A 26,238-nucleotide genomic window follows, 5' to 3' on the forward strand; every position below is an offset into this window, starting at 1 on the left:
ATAATTTTTCAAAAGAAGAACATAGTTTGAGGGCTCATGCTTCCCAATTTCAAAACTTAGTACAGAGCAGTAGTAATCAAGACTGTGTGGTACTGGCTTAAGAGCAGACATTTGGATCAATAGGCTAGAATTGAGCATTCAGAAATAAACCTGTACATCTATAGTCAATTAATTTCTCGACAAAGGTGTCAAGTCAATTAAATAGGGAAAGAAGTTTTTTTCAGCAAATAATGCTGGGGCAAACTGGTTATCTACATACAAAAGAAAAATAAAGAATTTGAATCCCTTCACCGTATACAAAAATTAACTCAAAATGAATAACAGCATATGATTTAAAAGTATAAAACTCTTAGAAGAAAACAGTGGCTTTAATCTTGTGACCTTAGATTAGGCAATGGTTTCTTAGATATAATACTTGAAGTATATGCCACTAAAGAAAAAACAGATAAATTGGACTTGATCAAAATTAAAAACTTCTTTGCATCAAAGGATACTCTCAAGAAAGTGAAACATATAGAGCGGGAGAAAATATGGGCAAAGGATTTACATGGACATTTCTCTAAAGAAGATATAAAATGGTCAATAAACACATGAAAAGATGTTAGCCATCATCAGTCATAAGGGAAAAATGCAAATCAAAATCACAATGAGATACCACTTTACACCCATTAGGATGGCAAAATAATAATAATAATATGATAAAATGGACAATAACGTGTTGGAGAAGATGTGGAGAAATTGGAAGCCTGATACATTGCTGATTGGAATGTAACATGGTGCAACTGTGGTGGTAAACAGTTTGACAGTTCTCAAAGAATTAAAGGTAAAGTTACTGCATGACCTAGCAATTCCACTCCTATGTATATACCTAAGAAAATTGAAAGCATATGTTAAAACAAAAACTTATACAAGAATGCTCATAGTGTTATAGCAAGAAAAAAGAAAACAACCCAGCTGATCAATAGATGAACTGATGACTGGATAAACAAATAGTGGTATATTTATACACTGGCATATTATTTAGACATAAAAAAGGACGAAATATTAATACATACTATAATAGATGAACATACTGTACTAAGTGAAAAAAGCCAGACACAAAGATTACATGCTACATGATTCCATTTATTTGAAATGTTCAGAATAGGCAAATACATAGAGATAGTAAATTAGTGGTTAGCAGGGGCTAGAAAGATGGAAGAATAGAGAGTGACTGCTAACAGGTATAGGGGTTCATTTTATGTTCTGGAATCATATAGTGATGATGGTTGTACAACCTTGTGAATTAAAAATAACACCAAATTGCACATTGTAAAAAGGCGAATTTTATGGTATGTGAATTACATCTTAAAAAAAAATCCCAGACTCATTATCATGGTGTGCCAAAGACAGTTTTGATGACTTGAATCCATTTCAGTTCTTATAGCAAGCTTTAATGAGTGCTAGAGACTGGAAAGTTCCCACTGAAGCACGTGGCCCCAGGAGCATTTTCAAAAGCCAGAAATGATGCAGAGGCTTACTTCTAATCATTCTATTGTGAACACATTTGGTTTTCAAATGTATTATGTTTTTTAGTGGCCGAGGCAGCAGATTTCCCAAGATCTGTTCCTTAGTTTCGTGGGTGTTGAGAGCCAGGATGGAAATACCCAATTTGCTGACTGACCTCAATTGTAGCTGAGGGTTTGTGGCACTGGAGCCAGCAGCTGCAGCAGTAGCTTCTAGATTCTCCAATTTCTGATCATGGCAGACATGATGGCTTCATTGGAGGATCATTTGGTAGGGGTTGCTGTGAGGATCACTCCTTAAAGATCAGCCTGGAAGCTTCTTACAAGGCCTTTTCAATGATTTTCTAAGCTCCTGTTTCTCTGAATCAAATGTCTTTTTGTTTAATTTAGCTCAGATGATTTCCGCCTCTTCAACTAAAGCCTGATGGATGAACATGGTTTGTGAGCCTCCTGCCAACTTCATTCTGCTGTCCTTCCTGGCTCCACACTTTGTGTTCCAGATCCATCAGACTAGTGTCATTTCTGCCACATAGCCAGTTTTTTCATGCCTCTGTGCCTTTGTACCTGCTGTTACTTCTGCTTGGATCATTGCATTCTTACTTCTCTGCCTAGTCATTTTTTAAGCCTCAATTATCATCTGGAAGTGTCATCCGCTGGAGGAATCATCTTCTAGAGGTCTCTTGGAACACTCTCCCTCCTCACCAACTCTGAGCAGGTGCTCTTCCTCTGTACACACTGCCACCATAACACCATGTTATACTGCAACACTACTTATAAGTTGAGACTATGAGTACCTTGAGGGCAGAACTTCTTGCCCTTCTCGGTTACCCTTTTACTTACGTAGCAGAACCTGAAATATTATACCATCTGTCAGTGCTCGCTTTTCAGAATTGAATTTATAATTTTGAACATTCCTACTTTGTGTGTGTGTGTGTTACATTATGTAAGGACTAAAGACTATCTTGAGAAAGTAAGTTAAAATACCAGAATTACATATAAGGGAAAAGATAATAAATTGGGCCTCTAGTTTTAGGTCCATGATGGAGTACAGTTATTTCTTAATTTAAGTTACCTCTCCAGGGTGATTTAAGGGCTCACCCTGTGAATATGGTAAAATTAGGGCATACCTTAATCTACTTATACAAATGGTAATATCTAATATATTAAGGAGACCTAAGTTAAAATATTTATGTGATTTGATGATTGAATGGTAAACACATTCCAAATTACCATTATTTTTTCTCTTTATTGTCAACTAATGCTTTAAACTCACAGATATATATTGTGTAATTTTATGAATATAAATATATGTATGTGTACATATATTTTAGGCAAAGTATTTCAAATGTTGCAGATCTACAGTCTGAAGATCGGTCCTCACCAATGTCACAATAAGGGAAACTTTAGATTAGATGTGGGACTGGAAAGAAAGGAGAGAGATTTTTGGCCTGTAGTATTTCAGAAGGTGGCCTTAGTCTGTGAGTGGCCAAACACTGAGAGTGTCTCATCTGTACACAGGTGTCAGGTTCTGGATTTATCAGAAAGAATTAAATAAAGATCGAGTTAAGAAAAACAGGCAGATGGTCAAGTTAGGAAAGCTCACTACTCAAAATATAGCATGGTATTTTAAAATAATACTGGGGAAGATATGCATAAATTTATGAAATTATTCTCATTTCACTGGAAACCTATGTGAAATTTGAGGGAAATATGGGAAGATAGGCACACTACTCATTCTTTGCGCTGTACTTACTGAGTTCATTGTCAAATGCATTGTAATAATTCCCTAGACTGCAGTTTCAGTGTAGTCTTATACATACATATGATTCATTTTCTGTGCTTTCAATTCAATAAAATACTAAGTGATTATTACTACTTCAAGGCATATGAGATATATGCTATGTTTCTTTTTTTTTTTTTGGTAAAAATAACTTTTACTGTTTTTTCTTATTAAAAGACTCTATGCATATAAATTACTGAGAAATCAAAAAAAAAAAAATGGAGACAAGCAAGAAGATAACCTGTACTACTACCTACCAGAAAAACAACAACAACAACAACAACAAAACTGTTAAAGCTTCAATGCCTATGTTTCCAGATACTTTTCTAAGTGTATAATTTTTTCTTATAAAATTAGAATCATACAAAACATTTTATTCTCTTAGAATACAAGAGGAATAGCTATCCATGTTAACATTACTTTTAGCAATTTCATGGTGTCCCTTGATGTGGATTACCATGATCTATTTAATTAATCCCCTATTGCTTGACATTTTAAATTTTCCAATTTTTCAAAAGTACAAGCAGCACTGTGATGAATAGAAATGTAATTAAATCTTTTCACACAATCTTTATTATATTCTAAGTATAAACTCACCAAACTGAAATTACTGGGTCAGAGGGCATGATTATTTTAAAAGCGTTTTATATATATTACCACATAGCTCTCCCCAAATAGTCTACCATTTATATTCTTATCATATGAGTGTTATTTCTCTACATTTTAACCTACATTCACTAAAAAATTGAAAAATAACTTCACAAATTTGATAGACAAAAAATTTGCTTGTCTCTTTGTGGCTCTTTGAAGATTATCCTTTTGTTATATATTGCAGCATATTTCTAGTTCATAATTTGTCTTAAGTTTGTGAGCTTTTAAAGAATAGATTGTCAAATGTATTTGGTTCTTCCTTCATGGCTCTCTGGTCCTTTTTATCATCCATGGGAAATATATACAAATATTCTGCGACCCAAGTTTATATAGCAGTATGCCTATATTTTCTACTTATGATTTAATTTTTCACCATTACATATTCAATCTATGAATCATTTTTTTGGAGGGGGAAGAGGTGAATATTTAACTATTTTTATTCCTCAAATGTTTATCCAATTCTCTCAACACAACTATTGAACAAACCATTCTGACTACACTTATTTGTGCTCTCTAAAGTTAAAAAGTAATTCAAAAATTATGGTTCGTATAGACAATGGAGTATTACTCAGCCATTAAAAAAAAAATGAAATCCTACCATTTGCAATGACATGGATGACATTCACTCTGTCTGAATGAAATAAGTCAGACAGAGAAAGATAAATACTATATGATTTCACTTATATGTGGAATCTAAGGAACAAAAAGAACAAACTAATCAAAAACAGACTCACAAATATAGTGACCAGTTTGGTGATGAACAGAGGGGAGGCGTAGGGGGCTGGGAGAATGGGGTGAAGGGTTAAGAAGTACAAATTAGTAGTTGATGGATGGTCACGGGAGGGGGGGGGGATGGGGAGCACGGCAGAGGGAATGCAGTTAGCATTAATATGATGGCTAGGTGGAGGGCCAGGGGAGGGAGGGAGCAATTGGGGGGATCGTTTTATGAACTATATAGCTGTCTAACCAATGTACTGTATATTTGAAACTAAGTAAAAAAGTAATTCAGTTATTTAAAACTTTGCATTGTATTCTATACAAACATGCTGATCTGAATATTTAAGAATCCTGTGACTACAGTAAAAATACAAGTGCTGTATTAAAGTCTGTTAAGGTCTTTTATAAAAGAATTCTTGATTTCTTTATAAAGTGAAGGTGTGGAGTAAAATTATCATTTGACTGCCAGTGAGAGCCTTCTTGGTCATCTTGTCATCCTTTCTTTAAACCTAATATTTCTTGGAAAATTCCAAGTCAGGATCTGCTGTATTAAATAGCATTGAAAAAATATTTCCTAGTTTCTTCCTAATTGTAAAAGAATATTTAAAATATTCTATATTTTAAAATTCTGGATGGTCTTCTATTTAGTAACAACTTTGAAAATTAGAACATAACTGCTTTTTTGCATTTAAAAGATTGATACCATTAAGGAAAACTAGAAATACCTCCTACAATCATTGATTATTATGAAAGCTGGTGTAACAGAGCTGAATTCACTCAATAACTAAATTGTTTTCTTGTTTTTACCTCTGCACAATTGTGATTTTAAGATATATGTAAGTGGTCATTCAGATGACCAAAATACATTTCTCATATATATTTGATCTTCATCCACAATTTCTGGCTCACAACTCCCCAAATTTAGAATTCCCTGAATGTTGAGAGTGATAAAGTGCCTTTTGTTGTGTTAACGAGGTGATTTTTGGAATGCATTGAAGAATGAGGGCTGGTTGTCAAAGGAGCCAATAAAGTGATTAGAGGGTTAGAACTTTCAGTCCCACCCCTTAACCTTGGGGGAGGAGCAAGGGGCCTGGAAATTAAATTAATCACCAGTAGTCGAGAATTTAATAAATCATACCTATGTAATGAAGCTCTCCATAAAATCCCAAAAGGATAGGGTTTCGTGATTTGGTGAGCACGTGGAGGTGCTGAGAGAGCAGTATGCTTGTAGAGGGCCTGGAAGCTCCTTGCCCTTTCCCCATACCTTGTCCCTGTGTATCTTCCAGCTGGCTGTTCCTGATATTCTTTTATAGAAAACTAATAATCTAGTAAGTGAAATGTTTCTCTGAGTTCTGTGAGCTGCTCCAACAAAATAATGGAAGCAAAGAGAGGGTTGTGGGAACCTCTGATCTATAGCCAGAAGTACAACCTGGACTTGCTACTGGCATCTGAAGTGGGGGCGGGGGGAATTCTCGTAGGACTGAGCCCTCAACCTGTGGATTCAGGTAGATAGTGTGAAAATTGAGTTGAATTCTTGGGCACGCTGCTGGTGTCTGGAGAATTGTTTGTTGGTGTGGGAACACCCCCTCTCGCCACCCCCACCGCCACTGCATTGGAATTGGTACTAGGAGCATAGTTTAACTTTTATGTACACAAAAGAGGAAATATGTTATCTATTTTTCCAAGGATAATTGAAACCATCATTAAATTAAGCTTAATTAATTTAGTGGTGTTAGAAATTAATTTTGAATGGGATAGAGATTTAGTCAAAAGTCACATGGTTCTGATAGTATTTTGAAGTCTTGTGTTTACTTCTAGGAATTTTATTTTTCAGATACCAAATGTGTTGAAAATATAGGCACATTGCTATAAAGAAATGACTGAATAGAAAGAAAAGGAAATATATAGTGTGACAAAAAATAGGACAGACAGCCATCACTTTGAGGTGGATAGAACAATTCTCGAACTCTCTCATTCAGATGAGTCATTCTGGGATCTTGATAAGATATGTACATACTCTGATTTGGAATCAGGATTAGGCCTGAGTCTACATTTCTAACAAGCTGCAGATGATGCTAAGCCTGCTGGTCCATGGAGCTCACTTTGAGCAGCAATAATTTAGAGGAAATTGAGTTCTTTCCAGCTCTACAATTCTAGGCTTCACTAACAGTAAGAGCGTGCTCATTTACTTGGTAAAGAGATACTCTGGGCTTAATTTTTCCAAGCATATTTCCATTTCAACATGTTAATCATCCACACTAACATCCAGAATCTTGACCTCAAATAAATTACTTAACACTTGAAGTATAATAAGGAAGGTGATAACATGTTCTCAGATTTCTCTAGGCAGAAATAGTAGAACTACAACTGCAACAGAACTTCAGTTGTGCTGAACAATGAAAATACTATTACTGCTCACGCAAGACAGACTTTTGCAGTCTCTTACACTGAATAGAAAAGACCAGTCACCATGGAGTGTCTCTGCAGTACGCTGTACTATACAAGAGCTGCTTCTGATGTGCCAAGAATATTTGATTTGCCTGACCATCCTTTGGTCTGTTCTCTAATGTACGGTAATTATTATTAGTGTGTGCAAGAAAGAGGTTGTGTATGTGTGAATATGTGTGTGTGAATTGGCAGATAATTTAAGGTTTTTTGATCAAGTATATTAAGGCACCTGTAACCACCTACAAAGAAAATTCCAACTTTGCAGATTTCTGCCTACAAGGAGGTTAATGGAAAATGTTCTAGTCCCAGATCTGCTGTTAACAAACTGTATGGTCTTGGATAAATCACTTTACAACCTGGGCTTCATATTCTCATTTATAAAGGAATAAATAGATGAAAGAGCTGGGTAGGATGACCTCTAGTGTCTTTCAAGTCAATAATTTCATAAAAAGAGCTTGGTATAAAACCTATACTTTGGCTTTGAGTCTTGTTTTCATGAAGAACTAATACATTTCACATGTTATGACCGGAGAGCAAGCTTTCTAAATAAAAAAATACTTTTTCTTGATTTCTGATTCTGAAAATCATTTGTAATAGGAGCAACCTCCTTTCTTTTGGCAATAGTCAGTGTAATTTCCATTCCTGCGTAGTTGACTTGTTTTATTCTGGCTGCTTCAGTGATATTCTATTTGATTTGGCATACTGAAGTTTCACCACAATATATCCAAATTTAGAATTTTTCTTTATTCTGGTGGTAACTCCTGCTTCTATTATATGATGATCCACACTTTTCCACAAGTTTTAGCATATTCTCATCCATTATATTTTCAAGTACTATTTCTCCCATGTTCTTTGTGTTTTCTTGCAGAGCCCTTGATAGATGTTTATTAGATCTTATGTTCTTAGTCTCAACTGATTTTATATTTTGTCTCTGTCTTTCCCTGGTGCACTCCGTAAGATTGCCTGAGATGTATTTTCTGTTCCTTAAATCTTCATTCAGCTGTATTTAATCAGTTTTTAAACTCATCTATTGGTTTAGTTTTTTTTTTTAATTTCTAAAAATTTTGTTTCAGTTTCAAATCCACCTATGTTTTCTTTATCTTTCTTGCTCTTTCCTTATTGTGTTTACTTTCTCATGTAACTCTTTCATCATGTAAAAGACGCTTTATCACACAACAACAAATTATCTGAAAAGGAAATAAAGGATCCCATTTAAAAAGTTTAATTCTTACAGTTTTTCTTTACATATTTGCCTTTGCTTGTACACTTAAGCCTTCTCCATTGTAATATTTCAGAAATACTCCTTTAATCTGGCTGATTTTGAAAAAGGTTATTCTTTATTTGAGTGTAAAATGTTAGGTAGGAATCTGTATTAATTAGAATTCTATTCAGGTGCATGTAACAGGAAACTCCAAAATAAGTATCTTAAAAAAGAAAATAGAAGTACACCTTTCTCTCAGATGAAAGAAATCCAGTTATTACCAGTCCAAGCTTAGCTCCGGGAAATCTTTAGGAACCTAGCTTCCTTTCAACTCAGTAGTCTGTCACTCAACACTACTGATATTACACAATAGCTACAAGAGCTCCAGTCATCACATCTGCTTTCCAGGCAGCAGAATAAAGGGAGAAAAGGGGTAAATTTCCTCTCATTTAAGAAAGCTTTCTCTCTGTCAATGACACTAAAGTTTTTAAAATGCTTCTCTGCATCATTTGTTTAAAAAGCAATTTTTTTACACATTGACTTGAAATGCCCCCTTTATCCAATACTGAATTCTTAGATAACTTTATTTGAGATCTTTCCCGTTACATCAATCCATTTGCTTACTGATGTATCAGTACTGTACAGCTTTCACTTTGAACTTTTAAATTATAATAATACTATATCTAGCCATTTTCTCACTACCACGAACCCCACTATTAAAAAAAAATAAATTCATGCCTTTTTTCATCCATTTACTTTCTTGAAAATAATTTAAAATCATGGGTCAATTTACACACACACACACACACACACACACATACATACACACACAGAGAAAATCTTGGAATTATAGGCTACTTCTAGATTTTCCATTTATTTGTTTTTTACACACCCCAACTTTTGTAGTCTGTTCATGTGATGTGATCCTTCATATTTCTTGCCAAGTTTATTTCTAATTGTATAATTTTGTGGCTATTTAAAATAGAATTATACTTTTCATAGTTTGGGAGGGGGGCAGATATATAGAACAATTATTCAGTAACTATATTTTGTAACCAATTTCCTTTCTCAACTCTATAATTAGTGGAAGTTTTAAGTTAATTCTCTTGAATATTTTAGATCTACAATGAAACCACCTCCTTTCTAGTATTTAAACTTCTTCTTTATTTTCATACTTCATTACATTGGCTAGAACTCTTAGAACAATGTCAATTAAGAGATTTGTGCAAACCCTTTGATTGTTCTTATTTGTGACCTTTAAATTAATTTCAAACTTAAGCCCAATATTGACTTTTGGTTCAAAATAAATATTTTTATTGTGATAAATATTTACCCCAGATTGCTAAAAGGTGTGATTTTGTGTGTGTAAAAGCTTTTTTTCCTTGCTCTTTATTTACATCAATTAACTATATTACATGTTTATCTTTAACATGTTAATCTGTTATTAACGTTAATGACTAGAAGAGTTGGTAATAGTATAGAATCTAGAGCCAGACTGCCTGGGTTCAGATCCTATCTCCACTGTATAAATGGTATGTAACTGTGGTACTTTTCTTCTTGCTGTCTCGATTACTCACTTGTAAAGTGAGGATTAGAGTAATACCTGCCTCAGGGTTATTGGGAAGATTAGGCGTTAATTCATATAAAGGTCTTAGAACAGTGCCAGGTAAATGGTAAATGTGAGCATTGTTATCATTATTTTTGTTGAACTTGAACTAACCCTATATTATCATATACTACTATTATGAATAAAAAGCATAGTTATAAAGTTTAAATAATATTCATAAGGAGATAAATCTAGTAATTGCTCTAACCAAGATTCAAACTTAGGTTATCCCCATCTTCCTTCCATATTCATAATGGAATTTAATATTTATTTTAGGAGTAAAGTCAAGTTTTATTATTGTATTATATTGACTTTGTAAGTGATTTAAGTAGTATTTCATCTTTTTCTCTGCTTTGGACCAGTTTAAGTAGCATAGAAACTAACTCTCAAATGTTTGATAAAATAGTGTTTATAGATGATCTGGGCTACATCATAATTCTTTTGGAGGAAATTCTACAGTCTTTAAAATTTTTCTCAGAGCCAGGTCAAAGAGTCTTAATCTACACTTAGGGAACCAATGTTTTGTAAATACGTATTTTGTGTAAATAATTGAGCTGGGTATTGCTGGATAAAAATATAGGAATAAAATACCAATCTGAAGGAGTTTACCAGTTAAGGGTTAAATGAGACTGGTTCAAAAAAGAACATATTAAGAAAGTATGGCAAGAAATTAAGGTAATGAAAGGAGACTATACTTAATTCCTGGGAAGGATGATCCCTGTGGGTTAGAGTGATCTCATACACCGTATGGAGGAGGTGGGGCTTGAAGTAGGCTTTTAAGAGTAGCTAAGATTAAATAGTAAGAGAAGGGGAAGGGGATATATCCACCTGATTTATCTGAAAGCAAGATTTCAGAGCTCATATATTGGGAAATTTTGAAATGCCTTGATCTGCCTTTTACCCTTTTTACTTGTCATAAGGAGCTACGTAGTGCAGAGCAGTGAGAATAGTCTTTGAAGCTACACTGAGGTGAGCTTAAGCAAATCCCTCAGTAACTCTGAACCTCAGGTTTCATATTTATAGAATAAGTATAAGGAACCTCACCTCATGCTGCAGCAGTGTGGGACAAATGGGATAAAAGATGTGAAAGTGCTTAACAAAGGTAGCTAGCATTCTAGTTGTCACATTTCTTTTTGTGTTACTATGGGCAGTGTTGTCAGTCAAAATGGCAATATTAGTTGTGGCAAATCAAAACTTTTTTAAATCCCTTCTGCAATCTCCCAATGTGCATTGACGTATTAACACTCATCACTCTACCTATAAACCATGTGGAACTACTTCTCATTTCCAGATCTGCCATATTCATTCATGATATGTTCATTCACTAACCTTTTACATAGGCTGTTCCCAATGCTTGGAATGACCTTTTCCCCTTCTCTTCTTTTTACTTGGAAAGCTCTTATCTTTATTCCAAGGCTCAAGTCCAGTGTAATGTCTCCTATGAGGGATCTCCTAGACAAAATTTGTGACCTGTTTCTCTGGGGTAAATATTTATCACATGGTATTTGGTTCAAATACCATAGCATTTGAACAGATCTTTTCTTACACTGAGAGGCCTTGGCTACAGCTTATTTAAACTTTGCATCTTCTGCTATTGTCAATTAACAGTACATGGCTTATAGCAGATGCTAATAATGTTAGCTGCATGTACACATATGAATGAATCCCCAAACCAAGGCTTGCAGATATCTGATTCCACCACATCCACTGCAGGGCAAAACCAAAAATGAATCTCTAGAACACCTTTTGACAGCAAAGTTGTTATTTTATACTCTTTCATTGGACACTCCCACTTTTTTGTTGTTATAGCTGGTAAAATCACGTTGAAGCATTTATCCGCTACTGAGTGTATTCAAGAGGATAGTTTATAATCTCTAGAAGCTACAAGGAGAAAGCTGGTGATCTGAGAAAACTCTACCCGGAAAGACTGTAGACACTACAATATTTAGTTACCCAAAAGAGACATTCACAATGAAATTTAAATCTGAGAGGAGTAGCTTATTCAGGGAAAGTAGGAAGACTATATTCTTATGGAGAAATGAGGACGTGAACTATTTTCAATTTCATAGCAACTGGAAAAACAGTTTATAAACCAAAAGATCCAAACCATTTGCCACAGCTGAAAATAAAATCAACTAAAAATAAGTATTTGATTGTCATTTCGATATCTTTAATGCCCTGAGATTTCAATCTCTTAATTTTTACGTAGTTTAGGAAGTGACCGAGATGTCTCTGACTGTATTAATTTCATTGTTTAATAAGTATTATCGGTCATCTATGTGCTGTGCATAGTGCTGGAAACAGTAGACATGTATTTGATAGAAGAGTCAAGATTAAAAAAAGAACAAGATCTACTTCTTCCCCTAAAATTCCTAGTAACCATGGGTTCTCTGGCCCCTAGTCAGTTCTCACCTTGAAAAATTCCTGGGAGAACTGAAGGATTATTCAGACAAGCGTTGCAAATAAATTTGAGGGAGCAGCAGGTTTCTAGAGAAGCTGTTAGAGAAGAGGCATACTCTTTCGTTAAAGGTAGAATGAAATGTTACTTCCTTCTGATTTGATAATATTGGTCACAGAGGTGTTTAAAATTTCATTATGATGTTGGTTTCTGTGTTTATTTTTTCTTCTTTCTGCTGTGATCATGTATGGAGAGAAGAATGAGGAAAAAAGAGAAAATGGTTAAAAAAATTTTAAGCTGATTCAGAGGCTAGAAAAATGAGCCAAGTTTGTCCTTTTACTTTATTTTTAACAATGGATATGGCAAATAGGCCATACGTGTCTGAACTAGAATGATGCTGATGGTGGTTCCAGTCAAATTAACTATTCATGGTCCCTCCTGTGTACCAGGTCCACCAGAGGAATCAAAGATGAGGATGACACAATTCTTGCCCATGGACAGTCTGACATCTTGCAAAATAAATAAGACTGGGATACAAATGGGAAAATCAACTAAGTACTGTAAGAAAGGTGCAAAGTGCTGTTGGGTTAGTAAGTAAGGGGGATAACATATGCCATTTGGGATGATGCAAGAAAGGTGCCATGGAGTTGGTGGCATTTTAAATGGACATTGATAAATTAGGTAATATTTTTGGTGGTAGAAGGGAGCTTTATCACTTCAGAAGTCCCACTCTTATTCCACATCTCTACTGCCACCATAATTATGAACCTTTTTTGGAGAGCAGCTAATAATTTGGCTGGAGTATAGTATATGTTTAGGCGGTTGGTGGTTAGCTGAGCAGAAGCAGGAAAGGTACCAGGGAGATTTATGGTTCCAGGCAGGACAATCTGCATTTTAATATTCAGTGGGAGACTCTTTGAAGTTCTGAGCAGAGTATTGCAATAAATGCACATGAGCTTCGTTGGTTGTAATCTGGCAGCTTAGAACTATGTGAACTCATTTTCAGTTGTAGAGGAGATAGCGGTGGACAGATTGTTGCAGTTGTTCAGTTATGATGTAATGAAACCATAGAATGAGCAAGGTCAAGGGATTCAGGTGAAGAGTTCTTAGACTCAACACCAAAAGATGATCCATGAAATGAAAAATTGATAAATTGGACCTCACTAAATTTTCAAACTTTTGCTCTGTGAAAGATCTGTTAAGAGGATGAAAAGACAAACTACAGAATGAGAGAAAATATTTGCAAACCACATATCTGATAAATGACCAGTATCTAGAATATATGAATAACTTTCAAAACTCAATAGTGAAAAACAAAAGCCATCTAATTTAAAAACATGTAAAAGACATAAACAGGAATTCCCTAAAGAGGATATACAGATGGTAAATAAGCACATTAAAATATGTTCAGCACAATTAGCCATCAAGGAAGTGCAAATTAAACCCACAATGAGATATCACTATACAACTATATCTACAGCAAAAATAATGACAACCCAAAATGTTATCAAGGATGTGGAGAAAACGATTCATCTGTCCATTGTTAATGGGAATATTAAATAGAACAGTCACTCTGGAAAAGAATTTGGTAGTTCCTTGTAAAACTATATGTGCAATTACCATCCTTCTAGAAGTTCAGGAAAATTCACATAAAGGTGAGCAATAGAAAAGTATCGAGGTCAAACCCCAGACAGAGTTACTATTAGAAAAAAGGTAGTAGTGGGCAGAATAACATCCCTACCAATAATGAAAGCATGCTAGAAAGACATGCTCCAAAAATATGTCTGTAAGATCAATTAGCAAAAGAAATTAAGAAAATTATATAGAACGTAAAAAAAATAACCTAAATCGGGATTAGAAAAATTTAGAAATGAAGTGATAGAATTCAAGAAATTAGAAACAAAATAGTTAAAATAATTTTAGAAATGAAGGCTAAACTAGAAGGAACAAGAACATACATCAAATGAAGGAGAAAAGATGGAAAGTTTTAAAAGGTAAAAGGAAGTATAAAAAAGATAAAAAAGATTCAAAAGAAAGTTACAAACATTAAAGATAAAGAAGATCCAACACACACATAATAGTCTCTGAAGGAGATATCGGAGCAAAGAAACAACAAATACTAAAATAATAATCGTGAAAATTTTGCTGAAATAAATTGAAAATACACATTGAAAATATAAACTTTATTCCTGAAAATAGTGACCTACAATGACCAGCATAAGATTTCTGGTAAAAATTATTGGCCTTTAAAGAAAGAGAAAAAAATCTTTTGGATATCTAGACAACAGTAGTTAGTATATTACTTGTAAGAGAAATAAAATTAGAATATTATTAGACTTTTTGACAGTAATGTATGTGCTAGAAGAGAATGGAGTAACATATTAAAGATCCCCGGGGGAGGGGGGAGGAAGATGAGCCAAGAATTTTATATACAGGAAAACTGACCTTCAGAAATAAAAAGACAAAGAGTTATTGGCATGGAAAAATTCGGAGAATATTGTTCCCATGGCCCTTCCTAAGGAATCTACTAAACAATTTGTTTCGATGTGCCCTTCTTAAGATTCTGCTAGAGAATGACTTTAGACAACTGAAATGAGTAGGGAGACATGTCCTCAGGACTGGTGGTGAGCACTAAATAGTTATTAAATGAGAGCCAAAAAGAGACAGTATAACTGTGTAACGACTGTGATTGGGCAGTGTAGACTTAGTATAATTGCAAAACAAAGTTTAGAGGAAGGGGATAGCATTCGAAAAAAAAAAACCCAACAAACTCAAAATCAAACCAAACCAAAACGATAAAATAAGCAGACAACTGTTATTCTAAGACTAATATCTTAAAAGCCCCGTTTCCATCTTTCTCTCACAATATGGCTTCTACCACAATTCTCAACACTAAAACTTCCTCTAATTCCCTTTTGTCCTTTTCCTGCTTATCTTCCCAGTTTCTTCATTTCTCTTGTGCTATTAAATCGGTCCCTTTCAAACTGAATCAATCCATTTTCAGTTTTTCTTCACTACCATTACTCCAGTAAGCAAAAGCCTAGAATCTAATCTTTCAAATAGAAAATTTTCACCAAGTAGAAGAGAGGAAGAAGCTCTGAATGTATCATATATTACTATTTTATCATATCTCATAGGAAATTATGTTATTATGATCAGTATTGATGCCTAATTTTAATATTAGATATCTTAGAGTTCCATAATCTTGTCCTTTTTTCTTCACACTCATTTTCTGTGGTTAAATGTGTCAAAAATAATAACTGTACAGTTGTCTGTATACTTCATTCCATCTATATATGTGCTGCCTAAACAATCATTTTAGTTATTTTTTCCTAGGAAACACATTTCTTTTTTTTTTCATTCTCCAAAAGTTTATTGAGCATCTACTATAAACCAGACAATGTGCTTGAAAGATGCTGTTAATAAGACGAAGTAGCTCCTTAACCCAAGGGACTTAGAAACAAGTGTTAAAGGAAAATATTAAATCAAATAATCCTATAAATAAATCATCACAGACTGTGATTCATGCTGTGAAAGAAAAGTTATGACAAGCTGTGAGAGGGGACTTGATATGTTCTCAGACAGTAGGTGAGCAAACATTTCTTAAGTAGACTAATTTTCTATTTCTAGATAGGAAAATATTAAAAGAGTCACTTAGCAAAGACTTGGCATAAATGCCATATTATTAGGTCATGAGTGCTCTTTTGTCCAGGAATTTGTTCTAGACCAGGCCTGATATATAACATTCTTGGTCAATTAGTGTAGCTTTCCTGTGGAGATTGAATTTCTTTATTTGCATAGGCTGAAAGGAGAGGAATATGTATGTGGAGAAGAAGAGAATTATTTGTTAATAAAGATGAGGACAATTCTCTTGACCTTACCTCGTGGCATTTTCCACGTTTTCTTGTCTGCACTTGTAAAATGGGTAGATTCTGGATTTTCTTTGTGCTTTTGGAAGTTTTGTCAGATGAGGCTGAGTTAGTGAATAGAGCAAGGTATCTGGATTTGACATCATTGTGATTTTACTTGAGAGTCCTCCGGGAGAACGAGTGGCTTTCCCTCAAGGAGGGAATAACAAGGCTCTGGGCTTTCCTAAAGCTGACTAAACTTTGTGCACATGAACTTATTCTGCTTATTTCCCTGCTGCCCTCAGCAGATCTGGCCTTGCTCTTTGAAGAAGTAGCAAGGAGTGTCACTGATGAGAGCCAAGTTCAAAAGCACAATGATAGTAAATACACAGAAGCAGCCAACCTTCTGTGCCACTGCAGAGATGAAATGTTTGGCAGGGGAGTCAGAATGTTCTGGAACTGTATCAAGTTATTATTTCTATAATAATTAGAATAAATAAAACTTTCTATCGTTATTATTACTAGTAATAATAGATAGATAAATGCCCTGCACCTTAGTACAGTGTACATTGGAAATGATCTCTATGCCACCCCTACTTTTCATCAATGTACTAGCATTTCCTGGTCTTGGATTTATATGTGTTCCTTAGCAATTTTTTAAAATCATATTTCTTCATTTTTCTAATATAAGTTCTTTAAATTTAAAAAGACACATTTCTAGGTTGACAATACACTCTCCCCTAAAATAGCGGCACTTTTATCTTGCTCATATTCATTAACAGAAATCATTTAAAGTGTTTTATGTACTAACATAGTCCAAGGACAGGACAGGTAATCACAAGAAGTTATTACATTAGCAAACAAAAGACATAAGAAAACATTCATTTCCATGAATGGTTTAAAATTTGAGAATTAATATAATGATAATATTGAAAGCAGCAATTCCTAAATGAATATTTTTGAATGAATGAAAAACCAATTAATATCTAATAAATGAAAAAACTTAAAGAATAGTAAAACCCACCAAGAATGAGAATGTGGCAAAATATGTAAGTGATGGTAGTATGCTTTTTGTTTGATTGCTTTTTAACCAAATGAATAGCTTTTTTGTTTTTCCTCGTTATAAGAATAAGTAGTCACACAGGAAATTCAAACAAGGCAGAACTTTATAAAGGAAAAAGTAAAAATGACCCCAAATCTCCCTATCCAGAGGAAACCACTGAGAACATTTTGGTGTATATCTTTTTAAACAGCTTTCTACAAAGATAAACATAATATCAAATAGCTACAATAACATACTGCTACTTGAACATGGAGGTATGGTATTTGATTTAACCAACCATATATAAAAGTGATAGACTCTTAGCTTTACATTTTTTTGCCTCTAGTAAACACCTCTAAGATGCATATCCGTGAATATACATCCATTCACACTTGATAAAACACATCCTGAAAGAAATTATTATGAGTAGAATGTCTAGCAAAGTGTACATAGACTTTACATTTTAAACCATATGAACAGAATACGTTCCAGGAATATACAAATTTACATTCCCAATGATAGCCGCTCACTGTTTATTCACATCCGTTCCAATAGTTGATATTGGCAACATATATTTAAAAATTTTTGATGAGAAAAATTTAGATCTCATTTTTATTATATTTTTTTATATTACTGAGATTCATTGTTTTTTCACATTTCTTTTGCTATTGACATTTTTCAAGTCACCAATGGCTTACTGATCTCTCTCTCTCTTTTTTTTTTTTTTTAAGATATAATGTGATACTTTGAATAAGTCCAGATAAAATTTTCATGATTGTCTCTCCATGGACCATATTTAATGATGTTGTCTTACTAACTTTTTAATAAAGATGCTTGTTTCTTTTTATTTTTTAGAGCTAATCGTATATTGGGGATATTGTCCTTGTTATGTATGTTAAAAACATTTTCCTAGCTTACCATTGCTTTTCAATTTTGTTAAAAGTGTTTAAAAATTTTTTTGCCGTAGGTAGATTTTAAACTTTGAAGTAGATACCGTACTGTCTGGATTTTATGACATGCTTAAAAAGACTTTCCTCACCCATGTTTAAACAGAGGATGGCAGGGTGATGAAGAAAAAAGGATGTATACCTGGGTAGGCGTTTTGCAGTTTATGAAAGTAGGAAAAACAGCAACTCAATTTGTACCCTAATTAAATCACACACACACACACACACACACACACACACGCGCGCGCGTGCGCACAAATATCTGAGTTTATCAGGTTAAGGAGAATTGAATCGTAAATTTTGAAGTTTTTTTATCTATTCTGGGATGGTATGCAGTTAGTACACAAATAAATGCCTTCACTGATTCAAAAAATATTAAGTATCAGGTACTGTGTTAAGTTTTAATTTAGAGAAAAAAAGATAATGATCCCCAAAATAAAGTAAAATTGTCCCTGCTCACAGAGAGCTCACAGGATATAATAGTTATGTATGCATAAGGAACCGAAGAAGGCTAGGATCCTTCTTCCTTCTTCATTCTATCTTATTTTGCTTCAAAACCATAAAAGAAACAATTGGTAAAAGCTAAAAATCCTGATTTCTTGAAAAAAAATTTCTTATGATTTTAAGAAAACATATTGTTTAAAAGAGCCCCAAACTTCCTCCTTTTGCATCTAAATTCATGGCTGCCTCCCTGCAAGGAGACATTGATGCCTCCGAGACACTGACTGGGCTGTAATAACTAAACCTGTAATCATGTTTGATGCCAGGAAAATGTTTTCAAAACATCTGCACTGTTTAACTAGCCAAAACATTTTGTGGAAAATATCTGTGAATGCTTCTATCAGAAGATACTCTACTCGTTCATTCGAAGTAAAGGTTGAAAATATTTGATCATCTTATCTCTTTGTGTGTGTTTTGAATGCGTGTGCATGAATGTGCATATGCCCATGTATAAGTGTAATTTTATATACAATTATGTTTTTAGTTTCAATTTAATACACTCACCGTATTTGATTTTGTAAGAGAGACTGGAGGACATTAAAGATAGGTCCTAAGATCTACTTTATAATGAGAGAAAAAATAATAGCCTCTTATTGTTTTAACAGGATTTTAGAAGTCATTTAAACTTTATTCAGTCTTAAAAAAAGCCTGTGCAATAAACATCAATATTTTCATTTTACACCGTGAAAACATGTGACTCTGTGTTGAATAGGTAATTGAAGTTCCTCTGTTAGTATCAAAGATGACAGCAAAACCTAAGTTCATTGCTTTCTCTACCACACTTCAGGTGCCCCAGTGGTAAAGGCCTGTCTATAACCTGTAAAAGGAGGATCAGTGAATTAGTACCCAGCTATGTGTGGATGAATCTAATGAGACCCTAGCCACTTACCATGGGCCCTGCTTATAGAAACGGCTCCCTTTTTAACACGCTTGTCCGCACAGTGTGGTAGGAGCAACTTGAGCTTTGAAGTCAAATTCAGTTCTGGGTTTGAATTCCAGTTCTGCATATTTGGACATATTTGGACCTAGACACTCTGCCTTGTCTTCATCTAGAAACATTGGCAGTGATAATACTTACAATGGAGATTTTTATGATATCTCTGTCACATAGTAGGTACTCAAGAATCACCCATAGGGACATTACCTGGACTCTCCTAGGATGGCATCAAGAATTACAAAATGATTTGGGGACTATAAGTGTTGTGGTCCCTAGACTTAAAGGCAAGAGCCAATAAGTGCCAGTTTTGAGCCTGTTAACCCACCTGCAAAGAACTGATATTTAGACATAGATTCATCTCTTTTTTATCTTTGATCCTCATATTCTCATATGTCCCAGGAGGCATTGTATTAAGAAAAAAGAAATGGGTAGCCTAGAGAACATGAAAAAAACGTAGGAATGGTTCTTTTTACAATGCTCAGAATGGATTTTTCTAATCCTTTTTTTTTTCACCCTTTATAGCTGATGGCGTCTGTATCTTTAAATGCTTACTTAACAGAGACACTGAATGTTGCCGTGTGGGGAAGGAGTCCATCTTGATTACTCTGGGGTACAACAGTGCTCTGCTGAAGTTCGAGTCTTACGCGGGTAAGTTTTGTGGTTGTCATGACTCTCTGTCTTTTCCAATGATGGATCTCCTGATTAGTGGACTTTTTACTGTTACTGATTGGTTGGCTTTCAGCAGCATGTTTCCTGATGTGAATTTCTGTCGATTAATAAAATGATTTAAAACTGGTTCTTGTGCTAGAGAACAATCAGCCTTTTCCTAGACTACGAGGGCATTTTAATTCTTAGCCCTTCGCTTCTCAGGAGAGGTCACCAAGGATTGTCCAGATCTCCACCACTGTTACTGATTCTCCTTGAAGATTAGGTTCTTGGCAGAAATGTGATTTTAGGTTTCAGTGTCAGTTAGAATGATTTCATTCTGTTTCTGTTTTTGAATCATTTGTCAAACATTTTTAGACTCTGGCAACAGATGTCAAGCAGTAGGGAGGTAAACTAACGTGTCAGTTAAAAGTATTTTAAGAAAGGACTAAAAAGCACGCAGGAAGATTTCCAGCCCGATAAAGAAAATTAGGGCTAACAGTATCCTGGGTCTTCCTTTGATGGTTGATCATCATTTCTTTAACTTCGATATAAATTGTTCTATCTTACTTATGGTATTAATCTAGACAATGCAAAGTATTAGCAATGGTACAGATTCTCTTCTGGGTAGCCAAAATGTCTAAAGTTGTTTTTTTATTGGTAACTTTTTGGGATAAAGAAGTTAACTTGATTTCTTGTTTCTAAACTTACTCGGAGTGAGGAAGTTGTTTTTATCATATACCTGTTCATCTATTCTTCCTTCTATTTATCTTTCAGTCCATCTTATTTTTATGATGCACTTCAGAGTAAATTATAATAACTAGCACATTTCACCCCTACATACTTCTGTCTGCATTTCATTAACTAAAACTCAAAATTTGTTTATGTTTCTCAGTTTTTCTTTTGTGGTTAAATTTACATACATTAAAATGCACAAGTCTTCAAGAATACCAGCATTCCTAAGAGTTACCTTTTGCCCTTCACAGTCACTCCTGTCTCCCATCCTTCCAGAAATAATCAGTTTTTATTTTTGCCCTATAGATTAGCTTTGTTTTTTCTAGGACTTTCTACAAATAAAATCATTCAGTATATAATCTCTTTAATAAGGTCACTCAGCATGTTTCAAGGTTCATCCATGTTGTTACAGGTATTAGAAGTTTGTTCTTTTTTATTACTAACTAATAGTCACAATTCGTTTATCCATTCTCATTTTGATGGACACGGAAACTATTTCCAGGTTTTGGCTATGGTCAAGAAGATGGCTATAAATATTCTCCTACCAGCTGTTTTGTATACATATATTGTTTTTGCTTTTTTGATGCATACCTAAGAGTAAAACTTGTGGGTCATAGAATAAGTGTATGCTTAGTTTTATAAGAAATAGCCAGATTTTTTTCCAAAGTCACTGTACCATTTTATATTCCCATCAATAATAGATGAGAGTTCTGGTTATACCACATCTTTGCCAACATTTGGTCTTTCAGTCTTTTCATTTTCTGCCATCTGGTGGTCTCATAGTGGTTTTAGTTTACATTTTATGATGACTAATGATGTTAAGCACTTTTTTATGTATTTATGAATTCAAACTGTTTGCCTGTAACTAATTGATTGTTTATCTATGGGGTCATTATTCTTTATGTAGGATTCCAGGCATGTATCAGATATGTAAGTTATGGATGTTATCACCTAGTTTGTAGCTTTTTTATTCATTCCATAATTATATCTTATGTTAAGCAAAAATTTTTAAATTTGATAAAATCTAGTTTATAATTTTTTTTCTTTTTCTGTTTATTGCATTCTGTGTCCTGCCCTCGAATAGCGAATAATTTATCCTGGATTTCCTTCTAGAAGTTTTATAGCTTATATTTTTGGTATACAGTCCATCTTAATTATTTTTATATAGTGTGAGGTATGAGGCCAAAGATTATATTTAGACCATATGGATAGACAGTTATTCTAACCCTGTTTGTTGAAAAGACTTTTGCAAGTCAAATGACTCTATATAGACTTGTTCTATTTTGGAGCTCTCTTTTCTGTTCGATTGATTATCCTTATGACAGTGTCTATTACATTGTCTGAATTACCTTTAAAGTAATGTTTAAGTCTGATAGTTTAAATCTTCCAACTTTGTTTTTTATCAAGATTGTTTTAGATGGTCTTCATGCTTTCCTTTTATAATTGTTAGTTTCTACAAAAGTACTTAGTCAAATTGTGATTGGGATTGACCAATTCAAGGAGAATTGCAATTTAACAATATTAAGTCTTTCAGTCATTGAAGATAGCTCATACTATATCACAAGGGACCATTATTAAAATTTCAGAAATTTGAAAGCTTGAAATTAGTGAAGATGGGAGAATTTACGCCCCAGAAATCGATGAACTCCACAGGCACCTCTTTAGTGGGGAATCAGCTGTTAAATATTTATGAACATGCCATTGCTTCCAGTCCAGGAATAGGGTATTTCTCTCCATTTATTTAGGCCTTTAATTTTCCCCAGAAATGTTTTATTATTTTTAATGTAGAGGTCCTATACAACTTTTGACAAATTTGTCTCTAATTTTGTTTTTCAATCTATTATAAATAAAAATTTGAAAACACAAATTCTTAATATTCATCTTGGATACTGTCACCTTTTAAATTCATATAATAGTTCTGGTAGTGTAATGTGTCATTTAAGGATGTTATTTCCTTATTGATTTTCTGTTTGGATGATCTGTCCATATCCGATAGTGGGGTATTTAGGTCCTCTACTACAATAGTGTTTTGGTCTGTTTCTCCCTTTAGTTCTGTTAGTAATTGCTTTACATATTTCAGGGCTCCCTGAATGGGAGCATAGATATTAATAAATGTTATGTCTTCCTGGTGCATGATTCCCTTTATCATTATGAAGTGTCCCTCAGTATCTTTCTTTACCTTTTTATTTTGAAGTCTATTTGTACCGCTACTCCTGCTTTTCTCAGAATGCCATTCGCTTGAAATATCATTTTCTCCCCTTTCAATTTGAGTCTATATTTGTATTTGGAGCTGAAATGTGTCTCCTGGAGGCAGCATGTGATTGGGTTTTGGTTTTTGATCCATTCTGCAACTCTGCGCCTTTTTATTGGTGAGTTCAGTCCATTTACATTTAGGGCGATTATTGAAATATGAGGTCTTCTTATAGCCATTTTATCTTTTACTTTCTGGTAGCTCTGTGTTTCCATTGCTTCCTTATCCTTGTGTTTCTGTTTTCTTTATTTTGGTTGGCTTTTTGTGAGTTTTTGCCTCTGATTCTTGTTTTATGTTACATACTTCAGTTCTGAATCTTCTGTGTGTGGTTACCATTATGAATATGTAAAGGATAGTTATATATATACAGTCATCCATTTTCTTCTGCACATGCCTTATCTCCATTCCCCTTTGCGAATTTAGATCTTTGAATCTCCCCTTTTCTGTCATTGTTATCTCAATTTGTCCCTATGTATGCTGAATGTTCATTACTATCTTGTTATAACAATCCTCTTATTATTTAAGCTTATAATGCTCTGTTCTTAGTAAGGGTTGCACTTCTCTGCTTCTATTTGCCTAATAATTACTTCACTCCTAATTATGTTTTTTTGTTTGTTTGTTTTGTTTTGTTTTGCTATTTTGTTTTAGGTGAGCTGATCCCTTTCAGTATTTCCTGTAGTGTAGACCTCATAGTGGAGAATTTCCTCAATTTTTGTATGTCTGGAGAGGTCTTAATTTCTTCTTCATATCTAAAGGAGAGTTTAGCAGGATACATTTTTCTAGGCTGGTAGTTCCTTTCACTTAATAGTTTAAATATTCAATTTCATTCCTTTCTGGCTTATAAGGTTTATGCTGAGAAGTCCGAGGATAATCTAATGGGTTTTCTTTTATAAGTTACCATTTTCTTCGCCCTGAGAATTCTATCTTTGTCATTGATTTTAAATAACTTTAATACAATGTGTCTTGGTGAAAGCCTTTTTGGGTTGAGATAATTGGGTGTTCTGTTGACTTCTTGAATTCCAAGCTCCAGCTCATTCCTTAGATTTGGGAAATTCTAATCAATTATTTGTCTGAAAATGCTTTCTAGTCCCTGCTCCTTTTCCTCACCTTCGATAATACCCATTATTCTTGTGTTTCCTCTCCTGGTGGTATCAGCTAGTTCTTGAATTTCTCTTTCATTATTTATCATTCTTCAGTTTCTCTCTTCTTCCTTCTGATTTATTTCTAGATTTCTGTCTTCAATATCACTGATCTTTTCCTCCATTTGGTTGACTCTATTTCCCAATCTTGTTATTTCATTTTTCAACTCTTGCAATGTGTGTGTGTTTTTTTTAATCTCCAGAAGACCTATTCTGTTCTTTTGAGGGTTGCAGCCTCCTTATTCTGCTCATCTAGTTGGTTTTTCAATTCCTGAAATTATTGATATGACTCATCTCAGAATTCACCGAGTTTTTTCAGAAGTACCAATTTGAATTCTCTGTCATTGAAATTGCATATTTCTATGGATGCAAACTTATTTTCTAGAGATTTTTCTCTTTCTTTCTGAGATGCCTTGTCACCTTGGCTGTTCGTTGTGTTTAATGGAATATTTCTCTGCCTGGGCGTTAATGGAAATGTATTCTGCTTTTTTTCCAGAAAGATTTATCATATAAAGTTCTCTCTTTAGCCTGTTTCAAAGAAAGCACTTTTCTTTTGGTTTCCAGTAGGTGGCGTTTAAGCCTCTTGGATCACTGCTTTATATAAAGCCTTAAAAATGCCTTTTTATTTTCTGATAGATATTTAATCATGCTCTCATACTCTCAGTTTCATACCCTCAGTTTTAGTCCCTGTCAGTGTAAGCAACAGTTTCAGTAGTGTTTGCTCAGATTCCCCTGGGGCTCCGTGATGATTGGTCTTGGAGGGTATGGGGAAGGGGCCCTCTGGGTTGGGGGTTAGGAGTTGCGGCTCAGCCTCGGTTTTGCAAGCACGGCCAGTAAAAATCAACTGTTGTTTTTCTGCTGACCTGCTTCTCTACCTTCTGCCCTGATGACTGGGCCCCGCTGCCAGCCGTGTGGAGCTCCCAGCACTCCCAGGCAAGGCTGCTCAGGGAAGTCACCTCACCTTCTCCCCTTCCCCTCCTCCTACAGGGAGCTCTGGCTGCGGGAGGCAGCTTCTTTATTTCTCCCAGTCCACCACTCGACACCCAGGGTTCTGACCTGTGGTAGCTCTTATGTGCAGATCCCACGATCAGAAGTGCTGGTGTGCAGTTTGGGTATTTTGTTGAGTTTTAGATGTTCAGCTTATTGTTGTTTCAATGGAAGAAATCTGGGGATATCTCTCACTCCGCCATGTTTCCAAAGCTAACTCATTTTTACCTTTTAGTATAGTCATTTAACCTGTTGCTCATCTAATATACCATCGGGAAAATTTAACTGGATCATCTTACTGATAAGGGAACTGAGATTCCAAGAAAATCAGTCACTTTCTCAAGGTATATAACTGATAATTAAATGACCAAGGATTCCAATCCAGAGCTGCTTGACTCCAAAGCTCACATACTCTTTCCAAACCACCACACAAACTCCCTGGTGACATGCATTTAGTTTTAAGAAAGAAAGAAGCCAGTGAAAGAACAAGGAAGTATTGTGCAGTTAGAAGATTGAATGGAAAACCTTTTTTCTAATGTGTTCACACTTAGTGCTCAAGGAAGCCATACTGGCTAACTCTGCATAGAGTGCATATTTCCACGATATCCATGTTTCAAGCTAGAGGATACTATTAAGAGTTGGTAACAAAAGCCTGAACAGACCTGGTAATTTTATGTTATATAGGGCTCTCAAATTGGGCCGCATTCATTTTGTGGGAAAAAACTTTTCTTTGAGTCTTTAAGTTGTAGTGAAATAGAAATTTTGAGATTCTAATTAGCAAAGACCAAAGATATTGGAATGCATTTCACTCCTTATCACATCCAGTGGCCAGACAGTTTTAATGTACTACCTGCACTGCTTCCAGCCTTCTACATGAAGGAGAGAATATTAAATTGCTTG

At 34.5% G+C, this 26,238-nt stretch overlaps 1 protein-coding gene across 1 annotated transcript in view; it reads left to right on the forward strand.

Moving 5' to 3' along the window:
* Nucleotides 1-26,238, forward strand: part of LOC120621278 (histone-arginine methyltransferase CARM1-like) — a 196,344-nt gene that overhangs the window by 49,540 nt on the left and 120,566 nt on the right. Inside the window, exon 2 of the mRNA XM_039886560.1 lies at nucleotides 20,104-20,229. Within this exon, the coding sequence (XP_039742494.1) occupies nucleotides 20,104-20,229 (126 nt within the window). The remainder of the gene's footprint in view (nucleotides 1-20,103; nucleotides 20,230-26,238) is intronic.

This window comes from Pteropus medius, unplaced genomic scaffold (genome assembly GCF_902729225.1).
Source record: "Pteropus medius unplaced genomic scaffold, Ma_sr-lr_union100, whole genome shotgun sequence".
NCBI lineage: Eukaryota > Metazoa > Chordata > Mammalia > Chiroptera > Pteropodidae > Pteropus > Pteropus medius.